The 18,824-nt window shown below is 40.1% G+C and overlaps 1 protein-coding gene and 2 long non-coding RNA genes across 4 annotated transcripts; 2 read left to right on the plus strand and 1 right to left on the minus strand.

Moving 5' to 3' along the window:
* The first annotated feature begins 1,183 nt into the window (after positions 1–1,183).
* On the plus strand, positions 1,184–17,022 carry si:cabz01007794.1 (putative ferric-chelate reductase 1). Of its 2 annotated transcripts, XM_042069342.1 has the most exons (8): positions 1,184–1,319; positions 1,722–1,812; positions 2,022–2,213; positions 3,811–3,912; positions 4,022–4,166; positions 4,300–4,434; positions 16,467–16,538; positions 16,899–17,022. In XM_042069342.1, the coding sequence occupies exons 2-8, from the start codon at positions 1,726–1,728 to the stop codon at positions 16,940–16,942; spliced, it is 777 nt and encodes a 258-aa protein (XP_041925276.1). In that variant the 5' UTR covers positions 1,184–1,319; positions 1,722–1,725; the 3' UTR covers positions 16,943–17,022. The 2 variants fall into 2 exon arrangements, with proteins under 2 accessions (XP_041925276.1, XP_041925277.1); XM_042069343.1 differs by lacking the exons at positions 16,467–16,538; positions 16,899–17,022 and adding an exon at positions 5,288–5,652 and having other exon boundaries at positions 4,300–4,494.
* On the minus strand, positions 6,094–17,477 carry LOC121689514. Its single transcript, XR_006024793.1, has 2 exons — positions 17,329–17,477; positions 6,094–6,155 (listed from the first exon to the last, which is right to left on the minus strand). It is a non-coding gene; the product is annotated as an uncharacterized LOC121689514 (long non-coding RNA).
* LOC121689503 lies at positions 15,856–16,424 on the plus strand. Its single transcript, XR_006024780.1, has 3 exons — positions 15,856–15,984; positions 16,088–16,232; positions 16,347–16,424. It is a non-coding gene; the product is annotated as an uncharacterized LOC121689503 (long non-coding RNA).
* Positions 17,478–18,824: the final 1,347 nt, after the last annotated feature.

Genomic DNA, 18,824 nt, shown 5'->3' on the forward strand with positions numbered 1-18,824 from the left:
GTATACTTACTTATACTTACTTACACCCGCACGGCCTTGAGTATACGGCGCGAGACCTTACCTGTCTAACCTCCTCTGGTAGGACCCTGTGGCACTAATGAGGCAGCCTCTTGGACAGTGCGATGGGTATCGGAGAGCATGAAGAACCGGACAGACGTGTGTCATGAGATGCAGGGTCATGTGACTACAGTCGGCTACTAGTAAGGGCACTGTGCACCTGGCAGGGAGCACAAAGAGTCATTGTGGTTTCATTCAGGATTCTTTTTTTCTTCTATTTACATGTGATCAGTAAACAGAAACATTCAACAAGACATGGCCTTGTAGGTGCAGGTTTATCAGGTTTATTCTGCGTTCAGGAGGGGGACATGAAACAATGTTGCAGTGAGGTTATGGCTGTCGTGATTCATCAACTTTATGAAATCAACCTTACTTTATCTGTAATTCAGAGATGAATTCTCCCTAGTCTTCCCATCCAGATTGACATGCTGCTATTTCCAAAGATATTAATATTTCCCTGAACAGTCTAGTCCTCAGTTTTATGCAGGTAGGCTATCTCTGGGAATGCTATTTTGGTCTGTCAAGAGCCAGTTTTCATGGACAGTTTCCATGGGCATTGCAGTCCTTGCGATTTTGTCATGCCTGCAGAACAGCTACTACTGGATGTGTGAAGGGGATGGCCCTAAATGTTCCTTTACAACAACACATTTCTATGAGTCATGAGATATTAATAAAATTATTATTTTTTTCATGTGAGAAAACAAGGCAAGAATTTCATTGTTAAAATACGGTCGTTCAATTCCTCTGTGAGACACAATTTAGAGCTAAATATATTACTATTCTTCTTCTTCTTCTTATTATTATTATTGGTGGTATCTGTAGTAGACTCTGTAACATTATATGCAGTTACTGGCAGTAACATTGGTCGTCCTACTTGTAGTGCTTCTTATAGGCTACCTATTATTTGGCACACAAGTGTTACGATTAGGCCTACATAAATTGAGAGATTTGACACTGTGCTGGTCTGTGGAATTGTTCATTGTGGATAATCTTCAATACTCGAATAACTCGATTTCACTTCTTTCCATGACACTTTGAGAACCACCCAAAGTCCACCCCTCGCGTACGTATCATGATGTCAACCAAAAATAATGCAACGGGGATGTGACGCAATGTCACACCTGTTAACATAAATAGCGGACCACGGGGAACCACACCTCAGACTCAACATCTAGTGCACTTGGTGAACAACGCGCAGCGAATACAAGCCAACTTGGAATTTTACACATATCCTATATTTAAGCAAGACAAAATAATTTTTGGTAAGATAACTCTTTGTAATTATATAGACTTATGTACCGTTAGTTTGCCTCTCTTTGTTAGCTCGGTATATGTCTTGAATTTCCTCCTTTTAATCAGCAATATTGGATATTAATGAAGTCTGCTGACCGTTTAAGGACATCTTCATACTGTTGCATCCATGTTGGCGTTTTAGACATCACATATATTCTATATAGACCAATGTTGTCCATTAATGCTGTTGCTACGTTCACTATCATCTTAAGTAGGCCTACTGGAATCAATCGGCAGTAGCCTAATAACAGAAAACGAAGTTGTTATAGAACATATACATAGGCTACACCTATATATAAGTTATTTTAAATAGGGCTAATATATTTTGGAATTAATAATAATAATAATAATAATTTAATTTTCCTTCACAGAGATATGGATAGACTTTTCCGCATTTTTCTTGGACTGTGTGTGATGCTGGCCGCGGCGCAGGCGTCCAATGTTACTGTGTCCACACTCAATGTAAGTTTTTGTCTGATTTGTCTTCTATTTACATTCATGTTTTCCCTAATGCTGTAAATATGCGCTACTGGTATACTCAGAAGTGTCTTAAAAGACATGTTTCGATTAAAAAAAAAGAAACCATATAGGCCTTCAAGCAGAAATGCCATATCTCGGTGTTACATTTCTTTCTGATTATTAAATGTCGTAAATCTATTTTTCTTTCTCAGACGACCGTGACCAACTCCACATGTGGGACACGTCGCGCATGTTTCTCTGATCCAGTGTCCTGCAACCCCGCGACGGATAGATCATGTCTGTTCGTCTCCACAAAGTCCGATGGCAGTAGCAACCTGAATTTTGAACTCCGTGGAGAGTCCAACGGCTACATCGCCGTAGCTCTATCAACTGACATGAACGCGGTAAGGAGGTCTCCATTTACCTTCTTCTGCATGCATATCAGATACGTCTTTCAAGTGAACGTGTGAATTCATGGGTTTCATCCATGGGCGTAGATTTGCGTGGGGAGCGAAGGACGTGTCCACACCAATGTCAAATTACGACTGAAATGTCCCCACCAATATTCAGGTTGAAATGAGGGGGAGCGCTCACATGCGCTACACAAAGAGTTAAATAATTTCTCACTTCAGTGCTGCGAATCATCTCGTACAGATCTTGTAATGTGCAGTAGCCTATAATGGTAAATCACGCTGATTTGAAGTTGCCTATAATAACTACCAGTGAGCCGCAATGTCCTGCGCATGGCGCAGCGCTTCACTTTTTGACATTACAAGGCTATGAAGTGCGTCCATATTCACACATTCTTCTCTGTTGAACTCCTCGAGAAGTAGGCTAGGCCTACTCATCACACATGTGTCACATGAAAGAGGCTTTTCTCAGCTTTTAAATGGTGCTAGCCACGATTTGCTGTGATAAACAGTTCGCGAGAAAAATAACTTCAAGAGATGTAATAATTATTCTCTGCGCCCATGCATCTACACATACATTCATCTCCGTGGAATATCGTACACACTCTTCACGCAACACATGACAAACCATATATCAGAAAAAACAGCAGACCTTACCGAACACAAAGGTGTAATGCATTCCCGTGTATAGTTAGCTGTTCCAGACTAATCCGGTTTTGAAATAAATTGTAGCAAAATTCAACATTGTCTTTCGGCTTTAAGCATTTCTTAAAACTGAGCTGTGCTTACATCACCTAGATATCTGTAAATATTAGAATCAGAGAATATACAGGCAGCTCATGGTTAAGAGTTTGTCAATGTAGCCTTAATGATTTCTTTTCACAAATGCTAAGCATGCATGTATTTAAGTTTCTTAAAACTGAGCTGTGCTTAAATGGGTCAATGCATGATTTCATAACAGACCAAATAGAAAATAAATGTTACATGTTAAATATAGCCTATATATATATATATATATATATATATATATATATATATATATATATATATATATATATATAGTAGGCTACACAGTATAGTTACATAAAGTTGGACAGCTCCAGAACTCACAAATGATTGTCTTAAAGGAGCCACACCACTTGTATGACACTATGGCATATGAATGCTGTTCTATTGACCTTTAGTTTTGTTGCTACTGTGCAGGCCAATTATGAATTCGGTCCAACATTGGTGGTAGGTTTAGCACATTTTAATCATTTTATACTGTATCTAGTGGCTGGTAAAAGAGTTGAGTGGCTTTTTGGCTTCATCACATCCCTTTCCACAGGTGTATAAAATCAAGCACCTTGATTGTCAACGCAGACTGCATGGTGCTTGATTAATACACCTGTGGAAAGGGACCAGATGAAACCCATGGATAGGCCTACCTACGCAAAGCAGCGCACATGTTTTTCTCATCCAACACCCTCTATTATGAGTAGAGAAGAGGATTCACATTCACCATTGTGGATTTTGTTCAATAAGCTAGACATTGATGTGTAGTGTTTTTGTTATTGTTGTCAAACACTTAAACACTTGGTGTTTCCTACAGGGAGGCAACGACAAAACCTACATTTGCGCTAACAACAACTCTGCTGTCCTGTTTGTCTTTGCCCTGCTGAACAACAGTGCACTAACCACTCAAAGTGACGTAGTGAGTACAAAACAATATTAAATCACATTTATTAATTTACAATGTATTAATAATTTATATATCAACTATACCGGATTAAAAAGTGACCCCTATCTCTTTGTCTCCATAGTCAAGCATTGCTAATGTCAGTGGTTCAATCAATCAAACCACCATTCAGTGTGTGTTTAACGTGATTGGCCTGAACGCAACATCCCGTGCCAATGCTGCAACCACCTTTTCAATTGTACTGGCCAATGGGACTGTTTATGCTAATGGTAAATATACAACACACACACACACACACTTTTTTTCTGTAACCTACAGTTTTTGTACAGAGCCATGTTGTAAGTGATACCACCACCAAACTACAGACCATAGCATTCAACCCATTCTCATGTAAATCCACAGGTTCACTTTCAAACCCGACTGTGCGAACAGTCACTGCACAGCTAGACCTGTCCAACGTCACTAGCACCAACACAGCAACAACAACTGTTGCTCCTAGCACCAACTCAACAAACGCCTCCAATGTCACCACCACCACTGCCACCACCACAACAACCTCAGGGGCCAACATTTCTCTGCAGCACGGTCTTTCACAAGGTAAGAGTCTCTATCTGTCCACTTCCTCTATCTAGCCAGTTACGTGTTGCGCTTGTGGTCCAAAGGTATGGAAGCCAGTGTGAATTTATCCTTCCCACAAAATTTGAGGTCTGTGGCTGGAGTCGCTCCATTATATCTATATATATATATACATATACATATATACATATACATATACATATACATATACATAGATATATATATATAGATATATATATATATGTATCTGTATATGTATGAGTGTATATATATATATATATATATATATATATATATATATATATATATATATATATATATATATATATATACACTCTTTTGATCCCGTGAGGGGAAATTTGGCCTCTGCATTTATCCCAATCCGTGAATTAGTGAAACACACTCAGCACACACTAATCCCGGTGCAGTGAGCTGCCTGCAACAACAGCAGCTCGGGGGGTTAGGTGGAGGGGTTAGGTGCCTTGCTCAAGGGCACTTCAGCCGTGCCTACTGGTCGGGGTTCGAACCGGCAACCCTCCGGTTACAAGTCCGATGCGCTAACCAGTAGGCCACGGCTGCCCCTCCACTGTGAAATCTATATGCCTGGTTAAGTTGTGTTCTGGCCAATCAAACGTTTGGGTGGGCTTTATACGTTTGTGTGCAGATGAGCAGTCATCCACGTTGTCTGAGCTCCCTTGAGTTGATTTTGTTTACAACAAAGTCGCTGCCGCTGGATAAGCGAAACATTTAGATTCCTGAGTTGATGTAAATTCTTTTTCTCAATCAAATCAATCACTTTTTTTTTTTCACACAGCTGTATTGATCCTCCTCGGTATCCTGGCCATCGGGATGATGTGAGCTGTGCTGAGACAATGCACTGGATCGTCACTATATGATGGTTATCATCGCCATTTCACTCTAGCCATTCTATTTAATGAGGTGTGTGTGTGTGTGTGTGTGTGTGTGTGTGTGTGAGATGATGGACATAACCTTGAGGTGACTTGCATCCACTTACTGTACTTAGACTAAGCAGACTGTGTGTGTGTGTGAGAGAGGAAAAAAAGAGACTGTGTCTAGAAACATGAAGCCATTGATTGGTGGACAGTTACATAAATATGTTTTTAAAAAGGTTTATTTTTCTGTCTTTTATAATAAATAAATATTATCTCTTGATATTAACATGTGTTGTTACACATCATGGACAATGAATCACATCCCCTACACAGTACACTGGCAAAACAACAAAGTGTTTATAGTTGGCGGTTTCGCCAACTCAGTTGCAGTAAGGACAGATATAAGAAAACCTTCTTACCCACAGCAATAGCACTTTACAACGACTCTCCTTTGAGTAGAGAGAGACAACCTATCTTTTAATCTTTTATATCTAATATGGAGGCAATTGTCTTGATTTATGTCTTATTAGGCAGTTACACTTGTAACTGCCTAATTTCTTGTTGTAATGTAATGTATGTGGACTATATATGTGCGTGTGTGCTTGCTGTATGTTCTTAAGGCTGCTGAAAGAAGTGAATTTCCCTGTGGGATAATTAAAGTATATCTATCTCCATCTATCTATCTATCTATCTATATATCTAATGGATGCAGACTGTTTTTTTTTTCTTTCTTTCTTGGTAGTTTTTAGTGGTTATCTGAAACAGCCATACTCCTTCCATTTCTAAACTCTGGAAAACATAGCATAATAATCTCTGGTTCAGTGTTACCTTGAAATCATAGCTGTAAAAGGTACCAATTACTTCACATTAGAAGAAATTGAATGACGGCAAAAGTTCCCTACAGAGATGGGGCAAATAAGGCTACCTGGGAAATTTAGTTAAAACTCAAATATATGAGGTATAAAACTAGTGTTATACAACATGCCAGCATGAAAATGCTACTCTGCTAAATTGAAGAACCCCCCCCCCCCCCAATTTATGTGAAAGTGCGAGTAACAACCACATTGATTATTTTATGATGTCTGTTATTCAGACTATCAGCCATGCTAGAGTCAAGGTGGAGGCATTGCACCAAGAATTACTCAGTCAGATAAAACAGTTTTCAGGTCTAGCTCCAAATTACCTCAAGGAACTAATTACCCCCTACTGCCCACCAAGACTTTTCCTAAGTGCAAATCTTGTAATGCCAAGAATATCAAACAGCAGTGATGTGGACGAGACCGCCTATGCCGTGTCCGAGTCAAGACCGAGTCTTTGAAGGGTTGAGACCGAGTCCGTTGGTTTTCAAATACAGTCGAGTCCGAGTCAAGACCGAGTCTTTGAGGAAGCAAGTCCGAGTCGAGACTGAGTCCTTTAGGAGTCGAGACCAAGACCATAAAAACATGTCAGTTTTCATATTCTAGATTTAATATCACTCCAGTTAATAATCAACAGATAGGCCCAGGCTTGGAATTTCACCATTTTAGGGGCAAGGCCCCTTGGCCTCCAGTTGTATTTAGCCTATTCACAGCTGTAGACCAGCATCACTGTATGAAACATTACAAAAACATGAAACATGATATATTATTACATAAAAATGTAAATAATCTGATCATCTAATATTTACAGATATCTAGGCTATATTTAATATTCATATTTATTTTATATTTGGCCTGTTATGAAATCATGTATAGAAACAATTTAAGCACAGCTCAGCTTTAAGAAACTCAAATAGCCTAGATGCATGCTTAGCATTTTTTGATCATTAAGGCTCCTTTCACAAACTCTTAGTGAGCTGTAGCCTATATCCTCTGATTTTAATATTTACCTATATCTAGGCAATATTTGTAACATTTATTTTGTATTTGGCCTGTTATGAAATCATGTAAAACGAATCATGTAGAACGAAACCTAAAGACCAAAGTTGGAGACATGAATGTAGACCTTGCTTGCTGCAAATTACATGTTTAATTTAACCGGAATACTCTGGAACGGATTACTGTACAGGGGACTGCTTTACACCTTTGTGTTCGGTAAGGTCTGCTGTTTATTCTGATATATGGTTTGTCATGTGTTGAACGAAGGGTTCGTGAAGTATTCCAAAGAGATGAATGGGTAGGGAGATGGGCATAGAACCTTTTGTAGACGTTATGATTAAATTTAATAATATTATTTACTTTTCTCGCGAACCGTTCACCACAGCAATATAGCGGCTAACATCGTTTAAAAGCTGAGAAAAAGCTTTTCATGTGATGTGATACATGTGTCTGTGTGAAGAGTAGGGTACTTAACGATCGTGAGTAGGCCTAGGCTATTTCAACTGAGAAGAATGGGTGAATGTGGATGCACTTTTGAATTAATTTGCGCTATGATGCTAAGATTATTTTGACAGGCCATAGGCTAAATAAAAATCGCTATTAAACGGACGCAAAGCAGAATATTGAAAGAAGGGGGCACCAAAGCCAGTGGCCTGTAAACCTCTGATTTTCAAAGGGGCATCACGGCCAACGCAAGGGGCAACGACGTGGCCACCTTGAAATTCCTACCCTGGTTAGGCTTACAGATGGCAGTATCTTTGCATTGCACCATGGGATGTCATTTTCAAATAATGCCCGCCAACATTGCATTATAATATTGTTGTCGTTATGTGTTTTGTGGGTTTTTTATATGAACATAAAAAAAATGCGTTGGTCTCAAAGACTCGGTCTGAAATTACGAGTCCTTCTCCTCCCACTGTGGTCCGAGACCGAGTCAAGACCGAGTCTTTGAAGGAACAAGTCCGAGACGAGTCCGAGAAAGCAGAAATCGGTCTCGAGACCGGGTGGAGGACAGTACAAATGACATGTCACCATACTTGGATCTATCGTCTATTTTAATCAGTGTCGTTGTTTGTCACAATTTAAAAATACCCTCAAGCCGAATTACATTATAATTGTGACATTAGGTCGCAGGCCGGAATTGGGCCGGACGGCCCACGGGCCAGGAGTTTGAGACCCCTGTAATGTAGAGGGTCACTTGGCTGTGTCTGGATTCAGGAACTGATAATAAGACCCCACATAATATCAATGTGAAACCTTTTAAAACAAACACGATAAGTTGTGTTTTGAATCCACAGCCGAATTTAAATTGATTTTGGTCTCTGATACTAGGAGGCTGAAGCTCTAATGAGTGATGACAGATTGATATTTTATTTTGTCTCTTGTTTTCTTTTACTTCATTGTGCTCATTTTTTGTCATGCTTTTTTGTTTATTTTCTAGCCTTTTTCCCTTTTATCCATCTTGTAGTCCCTCAACCTATCTCTCTTTAAATTCATGCATCTCTCTCTCTCTCTTTTTCTTTTTCCTATTTCCTTCCTTCTCATACCCTGCCTCTCTCATTTAACTTCCTCTTCTTACTATCTTTCCTGCTCATCCCCCACCCTTTCCTCTCACTCTCAACCCTCTCCTCCCTTTCTTCTCCTCTTCCTGTCTCTCCCTATGCATCCCTCTCTCTTTCTAGCTTCCAGTGTTGCTAACTAGCATCTGTGTCACAAAGACTGAGAAGTAAAGCCTCATCACCCCTCGTCTCAAGTGTTGAGATTAGTTGAAATGTTGTTGTCCAATGGTTATTTCAGCTGCTCCAAGTTTCTGAATTTCATTAAAAGATGCTCTAAGCGATGCTGGGTAACGTCACTTCTGTTGACTTTCAAACAAAACAGAGAGCTAGCTCGCTACTTCCTCGCCCTCCCTCCCGTGCTGTTCTCGTGCATCTTGTCTGTGATTTGCTGGAACAGTTTGTTATGTTTTTATGGGCTACGTTTGCCCAGGTTGTTTTTGTTGCCGTTTTTGGAGCCTGGGCTGTCCACAGAGATCAAGTTTTTTTTTACAGTGTTAGGACACAGACAGCTAGCGGTTGGTTAGGTAATGTTTGCAGTAAGTGACATAAAATGTTTTAGCCTAGAAAACGCATGGCATCGCTTAGAGCACCTTTAACATTGGTCTATCCTTGCTAAATCACTCCTGGCCTCTTCCAGTCTGAATGAGGCTGAAGCATCCTCAGCTGTGTTTCAGTTCTTCTGAACATCTCTGCAGACATCCCAAGTCTCCCGGAAGTTCCGTGAGTCTCCCGCATATTGATAACGGTTCCCTGACGCCCGCAAATTAGATAAAATCTCCCGGAATCTAGAGCGAGCGATCAAGAGCGTGCACGCGAGAGGGAGACCTAAAATCGCGTTTGCATCTGAGTGTAGCGCGCATACGACAGGGGGGAGAGAAAGGGGTGGTGCGTGTGTGTCTGAGCTCATCCAAGATGGTGCTTTCAGGTTGTCTCGTAAATCCGCCGCCCGAGTTGGAAAGTGTAAATTACCCAGCTTTCTTGCGCCATTTTGGGCAGACACGCCCACTTTACCTCGGAGTACTTGAGGGTACCCTGAGGTGGACGTACGACCTTACAACAAACATGGCTGCGCCCATAGTTGAGATGAGATGGCATGTATTTTTTTGGCATATGTACTGTGTTGGTCATGTCAATGTTGATGTAATGCTCTTACACACTAGATTACATTGCTGCTTCAATCCGGTCACCAATTCATGCATTGCACAGTCTTGCTGTGCCTGCAATACAATGTAACAATTTGTTTTCCAGCCGTTTAGCTAGAGGCTACATGTAGCACAAAACAATAACAATGACTAGCCTCCTGCTAATGCCCCTCGTGGCTCGAGAGAAAGGCGTTCCTAACGGCTCCCACACACAGCTGCGTGCATCGCGTTGCTGGAGACGCATCCCATTCACTTTAAATGGGCTCACATGATCCGTTGCCGAACTGAATTGTGGGTCCGTCGCATCGCGTTTCTCCCGCTGCTCGCGTTGAGGAGTTCAGCTGTTGCTGCACCGACAGACGGCACCGGCCAATCAAGCCAATCTACGGACGGCACCAACCAATCACATTACGGTTTTACTTCAAGTCATTTGCATAGCTACCGTCGGGAACACCCACTGGAATGCGTTGACGGAACGCAGCTGTGTGTGGGAGCCGTAAAGCCACTCATTCCTACATGTTGTACGGGTGGGTGTGTCAGGATGCTCCATCCTGACATCCAGTTTCGCTAAATCAACCAATCAGTTTTCAGTGTAGGCGGGCATTTTATCTCTTTTCTCCCGAACTAAATCAGTTCAGTATATCTAGGAACAGGAGAGCCACGGCAGTCAGTGCCCCAAAAAAAGGAAAATGTAAGACCCATTTCAAAGTGTACCCTTGTTTATAAGAGTAAAAAATAATGCTAGGCCTAGTTTTGCACGCTGCACTGTTTGTAACAGTGTTAGCATTGCCCATGTTGAGGTGAGTTTAACTAATGTCATGTGCATTATTCAGGCCTATACTAGATGGCTAGTTGCCAAGGCTACATGAAAAGACCAAACTGCAAGATCTACATATTTTATAGGCCTTCCTTATTTGGTGTACTGACTAGACATTATTGAACAAACATATTAATCTGTATTTCAGTATTTAAGTAAGCTAAAGGTTTTTTTTTTAGTATTGTTATTTATTTATTGTATTTATTTATTTAAATGGGGGGGGGGGGGGGGGTCTTTGTGATACCTCCCTGAAATGACTTTTTGCAGGTTGGGATGTCTGTCTCTGTGCACATTCTCCTCTCCTCCTTCTGTTTCTACAATTTTTCCCCATTCTCTCTATCCCTCCATCTCCTTCATCTCTGTTGGCTGGTGGTACTTGAATTTCCCCTTGGGGATCAATAAAGTATCTATCTATCTATCTATCTGGTACTGATGAGTGGGCATCCCCAACAGCTAAAAGTCTCTCTCTCTCTCTCCCTGTTCATCACCCTACCCTTTCCCTCTGTCCATCCCTGATTTCCTCATCTGGTAGGACCCTGTGGGACTAATGAGGCTGATGAGTCAGCCTCCTGGACAGTGCGATGGGCAGGGGCTCAGGAGGCACGGGGGACGTGGGGGACATGTCCCCCGCAGTGCTGAAGAGACGGCCGTCGTCCCCCTCACTTTTGATAAGGAAAAAAAGCCTTATAGGTACGCTAAATAAATAATAACCTATAGTGTTTGCGCTAACTATGTAAAACTCCCCATTAACAGCATCACATCACTAACCACAGCCATCTACAGTACTGTAAGACTGCACAATCTCATATTCACTCTGTTGGATATCTGAAGCCAGTTTGTCTACTAACAACAATCATTAGAGATGCGTTTCGTTTGGAGCGGCATACTGGTAGGCTATCAAAAGCATAACATTTTCGGTTTGGTTTAGGGTTTAATTTACTTTTGGACTGTTTGATTATATTGCTAAATGTTGGGACTGATGGGCACTGAAATCTGGGAGATATTTGATGGTTCACTGTTATGTTTCATGCAGTTGAAAAAGTGTCAGGATTTCCACCGTTGTTTATTGCGAGATAAGGCAGCCATTCATTGAATAGGGGTTGTGCTGTAATAGAAACCTTTTTGCATAGCCAAGTAGCCTAAATTGAGTTATTGTTTAATTATGCATGATTTAGTAGGCTACTTTTTATTAAATTCGTAGGCTGAAATGCCTTGAGTCACGCAACAATTGTGTTTAAATGTAGTAGGCTTCAGCCTCTGGCAATTAGCTTGAAAGGGGCGGCAAGACAATGAGCTTGAGAACGTGTGTTGGAGACCCATGGTAGGAAAACGACTTTATTAATCCAACCAACAATATAATAAAATATTAAGAAGAGGTGTTATTTAATTGACTTAAATCGAAGCAATGTCTTTTAGTGCTGGTGGACTGATGGCAATTGTTGTATGTTATATGCAAATACGGGTAGGCTACCTGCCTTTATTCGTCCGGCTATAAATAGAATCAATCCCGGGCATAATTTGAGGATTTATGGTAGCCTAGTCTCCTGCTCAACATGACATTATCTGTTATGTTTATTGATAACAAACTCTACTAGCCTACTGATCAACTCGTTTTCACTAGCCTAACTATAAAATACAAGTCTATACCCAATGTTTTTGTTCTAAGACATTTATTTCAAACATAATTTCAAGACACAAATTGGATACTTCAGTTACCTTGGTGCATAAATCCCAGAGAGTAGGCTACCACACCTCAGAGTGATGGGCGTTTCTTACGTGTTCAGTGTGGGGTATAAACAAGCTGAGAATTTAGCGGTGTCACGTCTGCCTGTCACAGACGTGGGGAGCTCTTTGTAGCTTGGGATAATGTGGTACAGTTACAGTAGCAGTATTTTATTTTACTTCTTATGTAATATATATATTCTTTTCAATTTTATAAATGCTTTGTTTAAATGCTGTTGGAACAAATAGTAGTTGATTATAAAGGCAACTTTCTGTTGCAATTTTCTGTGTGTTCTGGACTGGTAACTTGTTAAGCCAACATGTTCTAACGTTGCATAAATATTAACTGCAAACACAGAGTGGAGAGTTGATTTGGTTTATACCAGACAATTTAGATACTGTAGGCCTAACTAGGCTAGGCTTGATCATGTAGTCTATGTTTGGATCATAGGCATGATGATTCATTCATGGCTTCATAAAATATCAACATCATGTTGCTTTTAGAGTATTCTACCATTGGCCCAAGTAGTGTGAAATAAATCTAAAATAAATGAATAAAAGTATAATTGCACGTAGCAAGAAGCTGGTCTGAGGGCAGATCTGAAAGTGGGCCAGAGGTGGCGATCCGATATCTGGAAATCTGATCTCACTATGGGTTTGTGTTCATGATGGGTATTGGAGAGCATGAAGAACCGGACAGACGTGTGTCATGAGATGCAGGGTCATGTGACTACAGTCGGCTACTAGTAAGGGCACTGTGCACCTGGCTTTTTTTCTTCTATTTACATGTGATCAGTAAACAGAAACATTCAACAAGACATGGCCTTGTAGGTGCAGGTTTATCAGGTTTATTTTGCGTTCAGGAGGGGGACATGAAACAAAGTCTGTCGTGATTCACCAACTTTATGAAATCAACCTTACTTTATCTGTAATTCAGAGATTAATTCTCCCTAGTCTTCCCATCCAGATTGACATGCTGCTATTTCCAAAGATACTAATATTTCCCTGAACAGACTAGTCTTCAGTTTTATGTAGGTACGCTATCTCTGGGAATGTTATTTTGGTCTGTCAAGAACCAAGAAAACAGCCAGGATCAAATCTGACGGATCAAAACGAAAACAATGGTTCCATACTATATCCTTGTGGGGCTATGCCCACCAAGTTTCGGCTATAATTGAGAGATTTGACACTGTGCTGGTCTGTGGAATTGTTCATTGTGGATAATCTTAAATAAGTGAAGCCTGGACGTAACTCGATCTCACTTCTTTCCATGACACTTTGAGACCCACCCAAAGTCCTCCCCTCGCGTATGTATCATGATGTCAACCAAAAATAATGCGACGGGGATGTGATGCAATGTCACACCTGTTAGCTTAAATAGCAGACCAAGGGGAAGCACACCTCAGACTCAGCACCCAGTGCACTTGGTGAACAACGCGCAGCCCATCTGTGGAGCGAATACAAGCCAACTCAGAATTTTACACATATATTTAAGCAAGACAAAGAATAATTTTTGGTAAGTGAACTCTTTATATAGACTAGTTATTCTGGTAACGTTAGTTTGCCTCTATTTATTAGCTCGGTAAATGTCTTGAATTTCCTCCCTTTAATCTGCAATATTGGATATGAAGTCTGGTGACCGTTTAAGGCCATCTTCATACTGTTGGCTCCATGTTGGCGTTTTAGATATCATATGGTAATGTTGTCCATTTATGCTGTTGCTACGTTAACTGTCATCTTCATGGGATCAATCGGCAATAGCCTAATAATAGAAAACTAAGTTGTTAGAACATATACATACACCTATGTATAAGTTATTTTAAATAATATAGAATTGTGGAAATAATAATAATAATACAATGTTCCTTCACAGAGAGATGGATAGACTTTTCCGCATTTTTCTTGGACTGTGTGTGATGCTGGCCGCGGTGCAGGCGTCCACTGTTACTGTGTCCACACTCAATGTAAGTTTTTGTCTGATTTGTCTTCTATTTACGTTCATGTTTTCCCTAATGCTGTAAATATGCGCTACTGTAGGCCTACTCAGAAGTGTCTTAAAAGTAGGGCTGTCAATCGATTAAAAAAATTAATCTAATTAATTACATACTCTGTGATTAATTAATCTAAATTAATCGCATATATAATTTTTGCTGTGAAAGTATGTTAAATATTTAAATTCAAATGAATCATTGAATAATCAGCATTAGTGACATTAAAGTTCAAAAACTCTTTTATTATTATTTTCACTGTTCAAATAATTGCCATAATAATCTATGATATGACCTAATATGCTGAGGAAATAAATTCAAAATAAAGTCCTTCGGGAAGAAGTTTTTTTTTCACATACTGTACAAGGCATTTCAGGCCACAGATATTACCTTGGGGACACAATGAAAATAAATTACCACTCCCCTCAATGTCAACACTTATTTCTTTGCATTGATGTGCGACTATAGAGTTGATGAACTCCGGTGATATGCAAATTCCTTGCTGCAGACATTGCAGAGGACTTTATTTTCAACACTTTATTTTTTATCAACACCATCAGGCCGATTTTTAAAAGTAAATGTTCCAATCAATGATCCAGGCAGCATGTTTTTCTTCTCTCCTTCATTTTACAGTCTAATTTTTACTGACTAGAACGGCTCGGGGTCAAAGGTCATACGGAATCGATTAATCTGCACTACATTTTTTAATCAGTTATTTTTTCTCAAATTAATTAATCGAAATTAATCAGTTATTTTGACAGCCCTACTTAAAAGACATGTTTCGATTAAAACAAAGAAACCATATTGGCCTTCAAGCAGAAATGCCAACTCTGTCTTGCAATTCTTTCTGATTATTAAATGTCGTTAAAAATCTATTTCTTACTCAGACGACCGTGACCAACTCCACCTGTGGGACAAGTCGCGCATGTTTCTCTGATCCAGTGTCCTGCAACCCCGCGACGGATAGCTCATGTCTGTTCGTCTCCACAAAGTCCGATGGCAACGGCAACCTGAATTTTGAACTCCGAGGAGAGTCCAGCGGCTACATTGCCGTAGCTCTATCAACTGACGACAGTGCGGTAAGTAGGCCTACATTTCCCTTCTTCATGCATATCAGATAGGCTACGTCTTTCAAGTGAACGCGTGAATTCATGGGTTTCATCACATCCCTTTCCACAGGTGTATAAAATCAAGCACCTTGATTATCAATGCAGACTGCATGATGCTTAATTAATACACCTGTGGAAAGGGACCGGATGAAACCCATGCATAGGCCTACCTACGCAAAGCTGCGCACGCGTGGTTTTTTCTTTTTTTTTTTTTCTTCTCATCCAACAACCTCTTATGAGTTTGAACTGGATTCACATTCACCATTGTGGATTTTGTTCAATACATTGATGTATAGTGTTTATGTTCTTGTTAATTCCTACAGGGAGGCAACGACAAAACCTACATTTGCGCTAACAACAACTCTGCTGTCCTGTTTGTCTTTGCCCTGCTGAACAACAGTGCACTAACCACTCAAAGTGACGTAGTGAGTACAAAACAATATTAAATCACATTTATTAATTTACACTATTCATATTTTATATATCAACTATACCGGATAAAAAAGTGACTCCTCTTTGTCTCCATAGTCAAGCATTGCTAATGTCAGTGCTTCAATCAATCAAACCACCATCCAGTGTGTGTTTGATGTGATTGGCCTGAACGCAACATCCCGTGCCAATGCTGCAACCACCTTTTCAATTGTACTGGCCAATGGGACTGTTTCTGCTGATGGTAAATATACAACACACACACTTTTTTTTGTACAGAGCCATGTTGTAGGCCTAAGTGATATCTCCACCCCACTACAGACCATAGCATTCAACCCATTCTCATGTAAATCCACAGGTTCACTTTCAAACCCGACTGTGCGAACAGTCACTGCACAGCTAGACCTGTCCAACGTCACTAGCACCAACACAGCAACAACTGTTGCTCCTAGCACCAACTCAACAGACGCCTCCAATGTCACCACCACCACTGCCACCACCACAACAACCTCAGGGGCCAACATTTCTCTGCAGCACGGTCTTTCACAAGGTAAGAGTCTCTATCTGTCCACTTCCTCTATCTAGCCAGTTATGTATCCACGTGTTGTGCTTGTGGTCCAAGGTAAAGGTAGTCTGGGAGCCAGTGTGAATTTATCCTGCCCACAAAATTTGAGGCCTGTATCTGGAGTCGCTCCATTGCGAAATTTATATGCCTGGTTAAGATGTTTTCTGGCCAATCAAACGTTTGGGTGGGCTTTATACGTTTGTGTGCAGATGAGCAGTCACCCACATTGTCTGAGCTCCCTTGAGTTGATTTTGTTTACAACAAAATCGCTGCTGCTGGACAAGCGAGACGTTTAGATTCCTGAGTCAATGTAACATTTCCATCAATCACTTTTTTTTCACACAGCTGTATTGATCCTCCTCGGTGTCCTGGCCATCAGGATGATGTGAGTCCTCCCTGGTGAAGCCCCACCCCACCTGAGCTGTGTTGAGACAATGCACTGACTTCTCCCACTGCCAAAGACTACTAGCCACAGGATCCTCACTTTATCATCGCCATTTCACTCTAGCCATGCTATTTAATGAGGTGTGTGTGTGTGTCTGTGTGTATTTATGAGATGATGGACATAAACTTGAGGTGACATTATACCTGCATTCACTTACTGTACTTAGACTAAGCAGACTGCGTGTGTGAGAGAAAAAAAGAGAGACTGTGTGTGTCTAGAAACATGAAGCATGAAGCCATTGATTGGTGGACAATGACATAAATGTAATGTTTTTTAAAATGTTTATTTTTCTGTCTTTTATAATAAATAAATATTATGCCATTTCTCAACATTGTCAGCACAGCCAAATTAAAATGGAAAACATAGCATAATAATCGCTAGTTCAGTGTTGGGGAGAATACTTTGAAATCATAGCTTTAAAGGGTACCAATTACTTCACATTAGAAGAAACTGAATGACAGCAAAAGTTACCTACAGAGATAAGCCAAATAAAGCTACCTGGGAAATTTAGTTAAAACTCAAATAAAAATGTACATGTGGTATGAAACTAGTGTTATTCAATGAAGTAACATGCCAGAAAGAAAATACTACTCTGCTAAATTGAAGAACCCCCCCCATTCATGGGAAAGTGCAAGTAACCATATTGATTATTTTATGATGTCTGTTATTCAGACTATCAGCCATGCTAGAGTCCAGGTGGAGGCATTGCACCAAGAATACTCAGTCAGATAAAACCTTTTTTTAAGGTCTATCTCCAAAGTACCTCAAGAAACTAATTACCCCCTACTGCCCACCAAGACTTTTGTTCCTAAAGTGCAAATAATAGCAAGAATATCAAAAAGCACAAGGTAGAGTGTGCCGTTATTACCATTCATCACCATCATATTCTTCATCCTGTTCCTGTTCACTGCTGCTGCCCAACCATACTTGACTGCTATGCATCTGCATCATTTAACTACTCAAATCACCATGCAAATATGAATGTAGTTCAACTATCAGCAATCTTCTATTACTTAATGTGCTCTCCAACTCTGCTCAGGTCACAGTAAATAAGAGCACATTTATCTGTTGATTTCCTTTACAGAATTGTATGAAACTTCAATTCAGTCAAAATTAGGAGTGTTCTGATGACGGAAGATGGAACAAGGAAGCAAGGAAGAATCTGTCAATTTAACATCAAAGGAGGCAAGTAACAGAGAATGGTGAGGTTATACACATGAAAAGGCTAGAGGAAGAATGATGGAACAGGAGTTTCTAGTCAACAATGAAACTGTGCTAACAATGAACAGGTGTGTCCAAACACCAGGAATGTTCCAGAAAATCTATCAAAGAAATGACAAAGGAACATATGATGAATCCATTTTAAATAAGTGGCCAGCAGCTATTGAATGTCCTTTTTGAATTAATGCCAAGGTAACTTTGATCGGGCTTCCTGAATGAAAACAATACCATTCAGTCTGTTACACAGTTGCAAAAGTGTTTATCTTTATTTGGAGTCATTTCTACAGGAAATGTTTTATGTCACAATAGAGAAAATTTCCATTTTATGATACAGGTTTAACAACAATAAAATGAATTATTCTAAGGCTTTCATTGTAGACAAATCATTGTAAGACTTTTTGTGGGCCTGTATGCATTTCTGGTAATTTTCATATTATACTGTACATCACATAGGAAGTAAAAGCTACCAGGTCATTAATGTGGCCTGAGTGTTACAATTAAGCCATTAGCTTATGGTCAAAGTTCTTCCAGGAAGGAGTTTATTTCATCCTTTACCACTAACCATTCAGCAGCTTGTGCTTGTCTTAAAACTGTTGTGCTATATT

This window comes from Alosa sapidissima, chromosome 18 (assembly GCF_018492685.1).
Source record: "Alosa sapidissima isolate fAloSap1 chromosome 18, fAloSap1.pri, whole genome shotgun sequence".
Lineage (NCBI taxonomy): Eukaryota > Metazoa > Chordata > Actinopteri > Clupeiformes > Clupeidae > Alosa > Alosa sapidissima.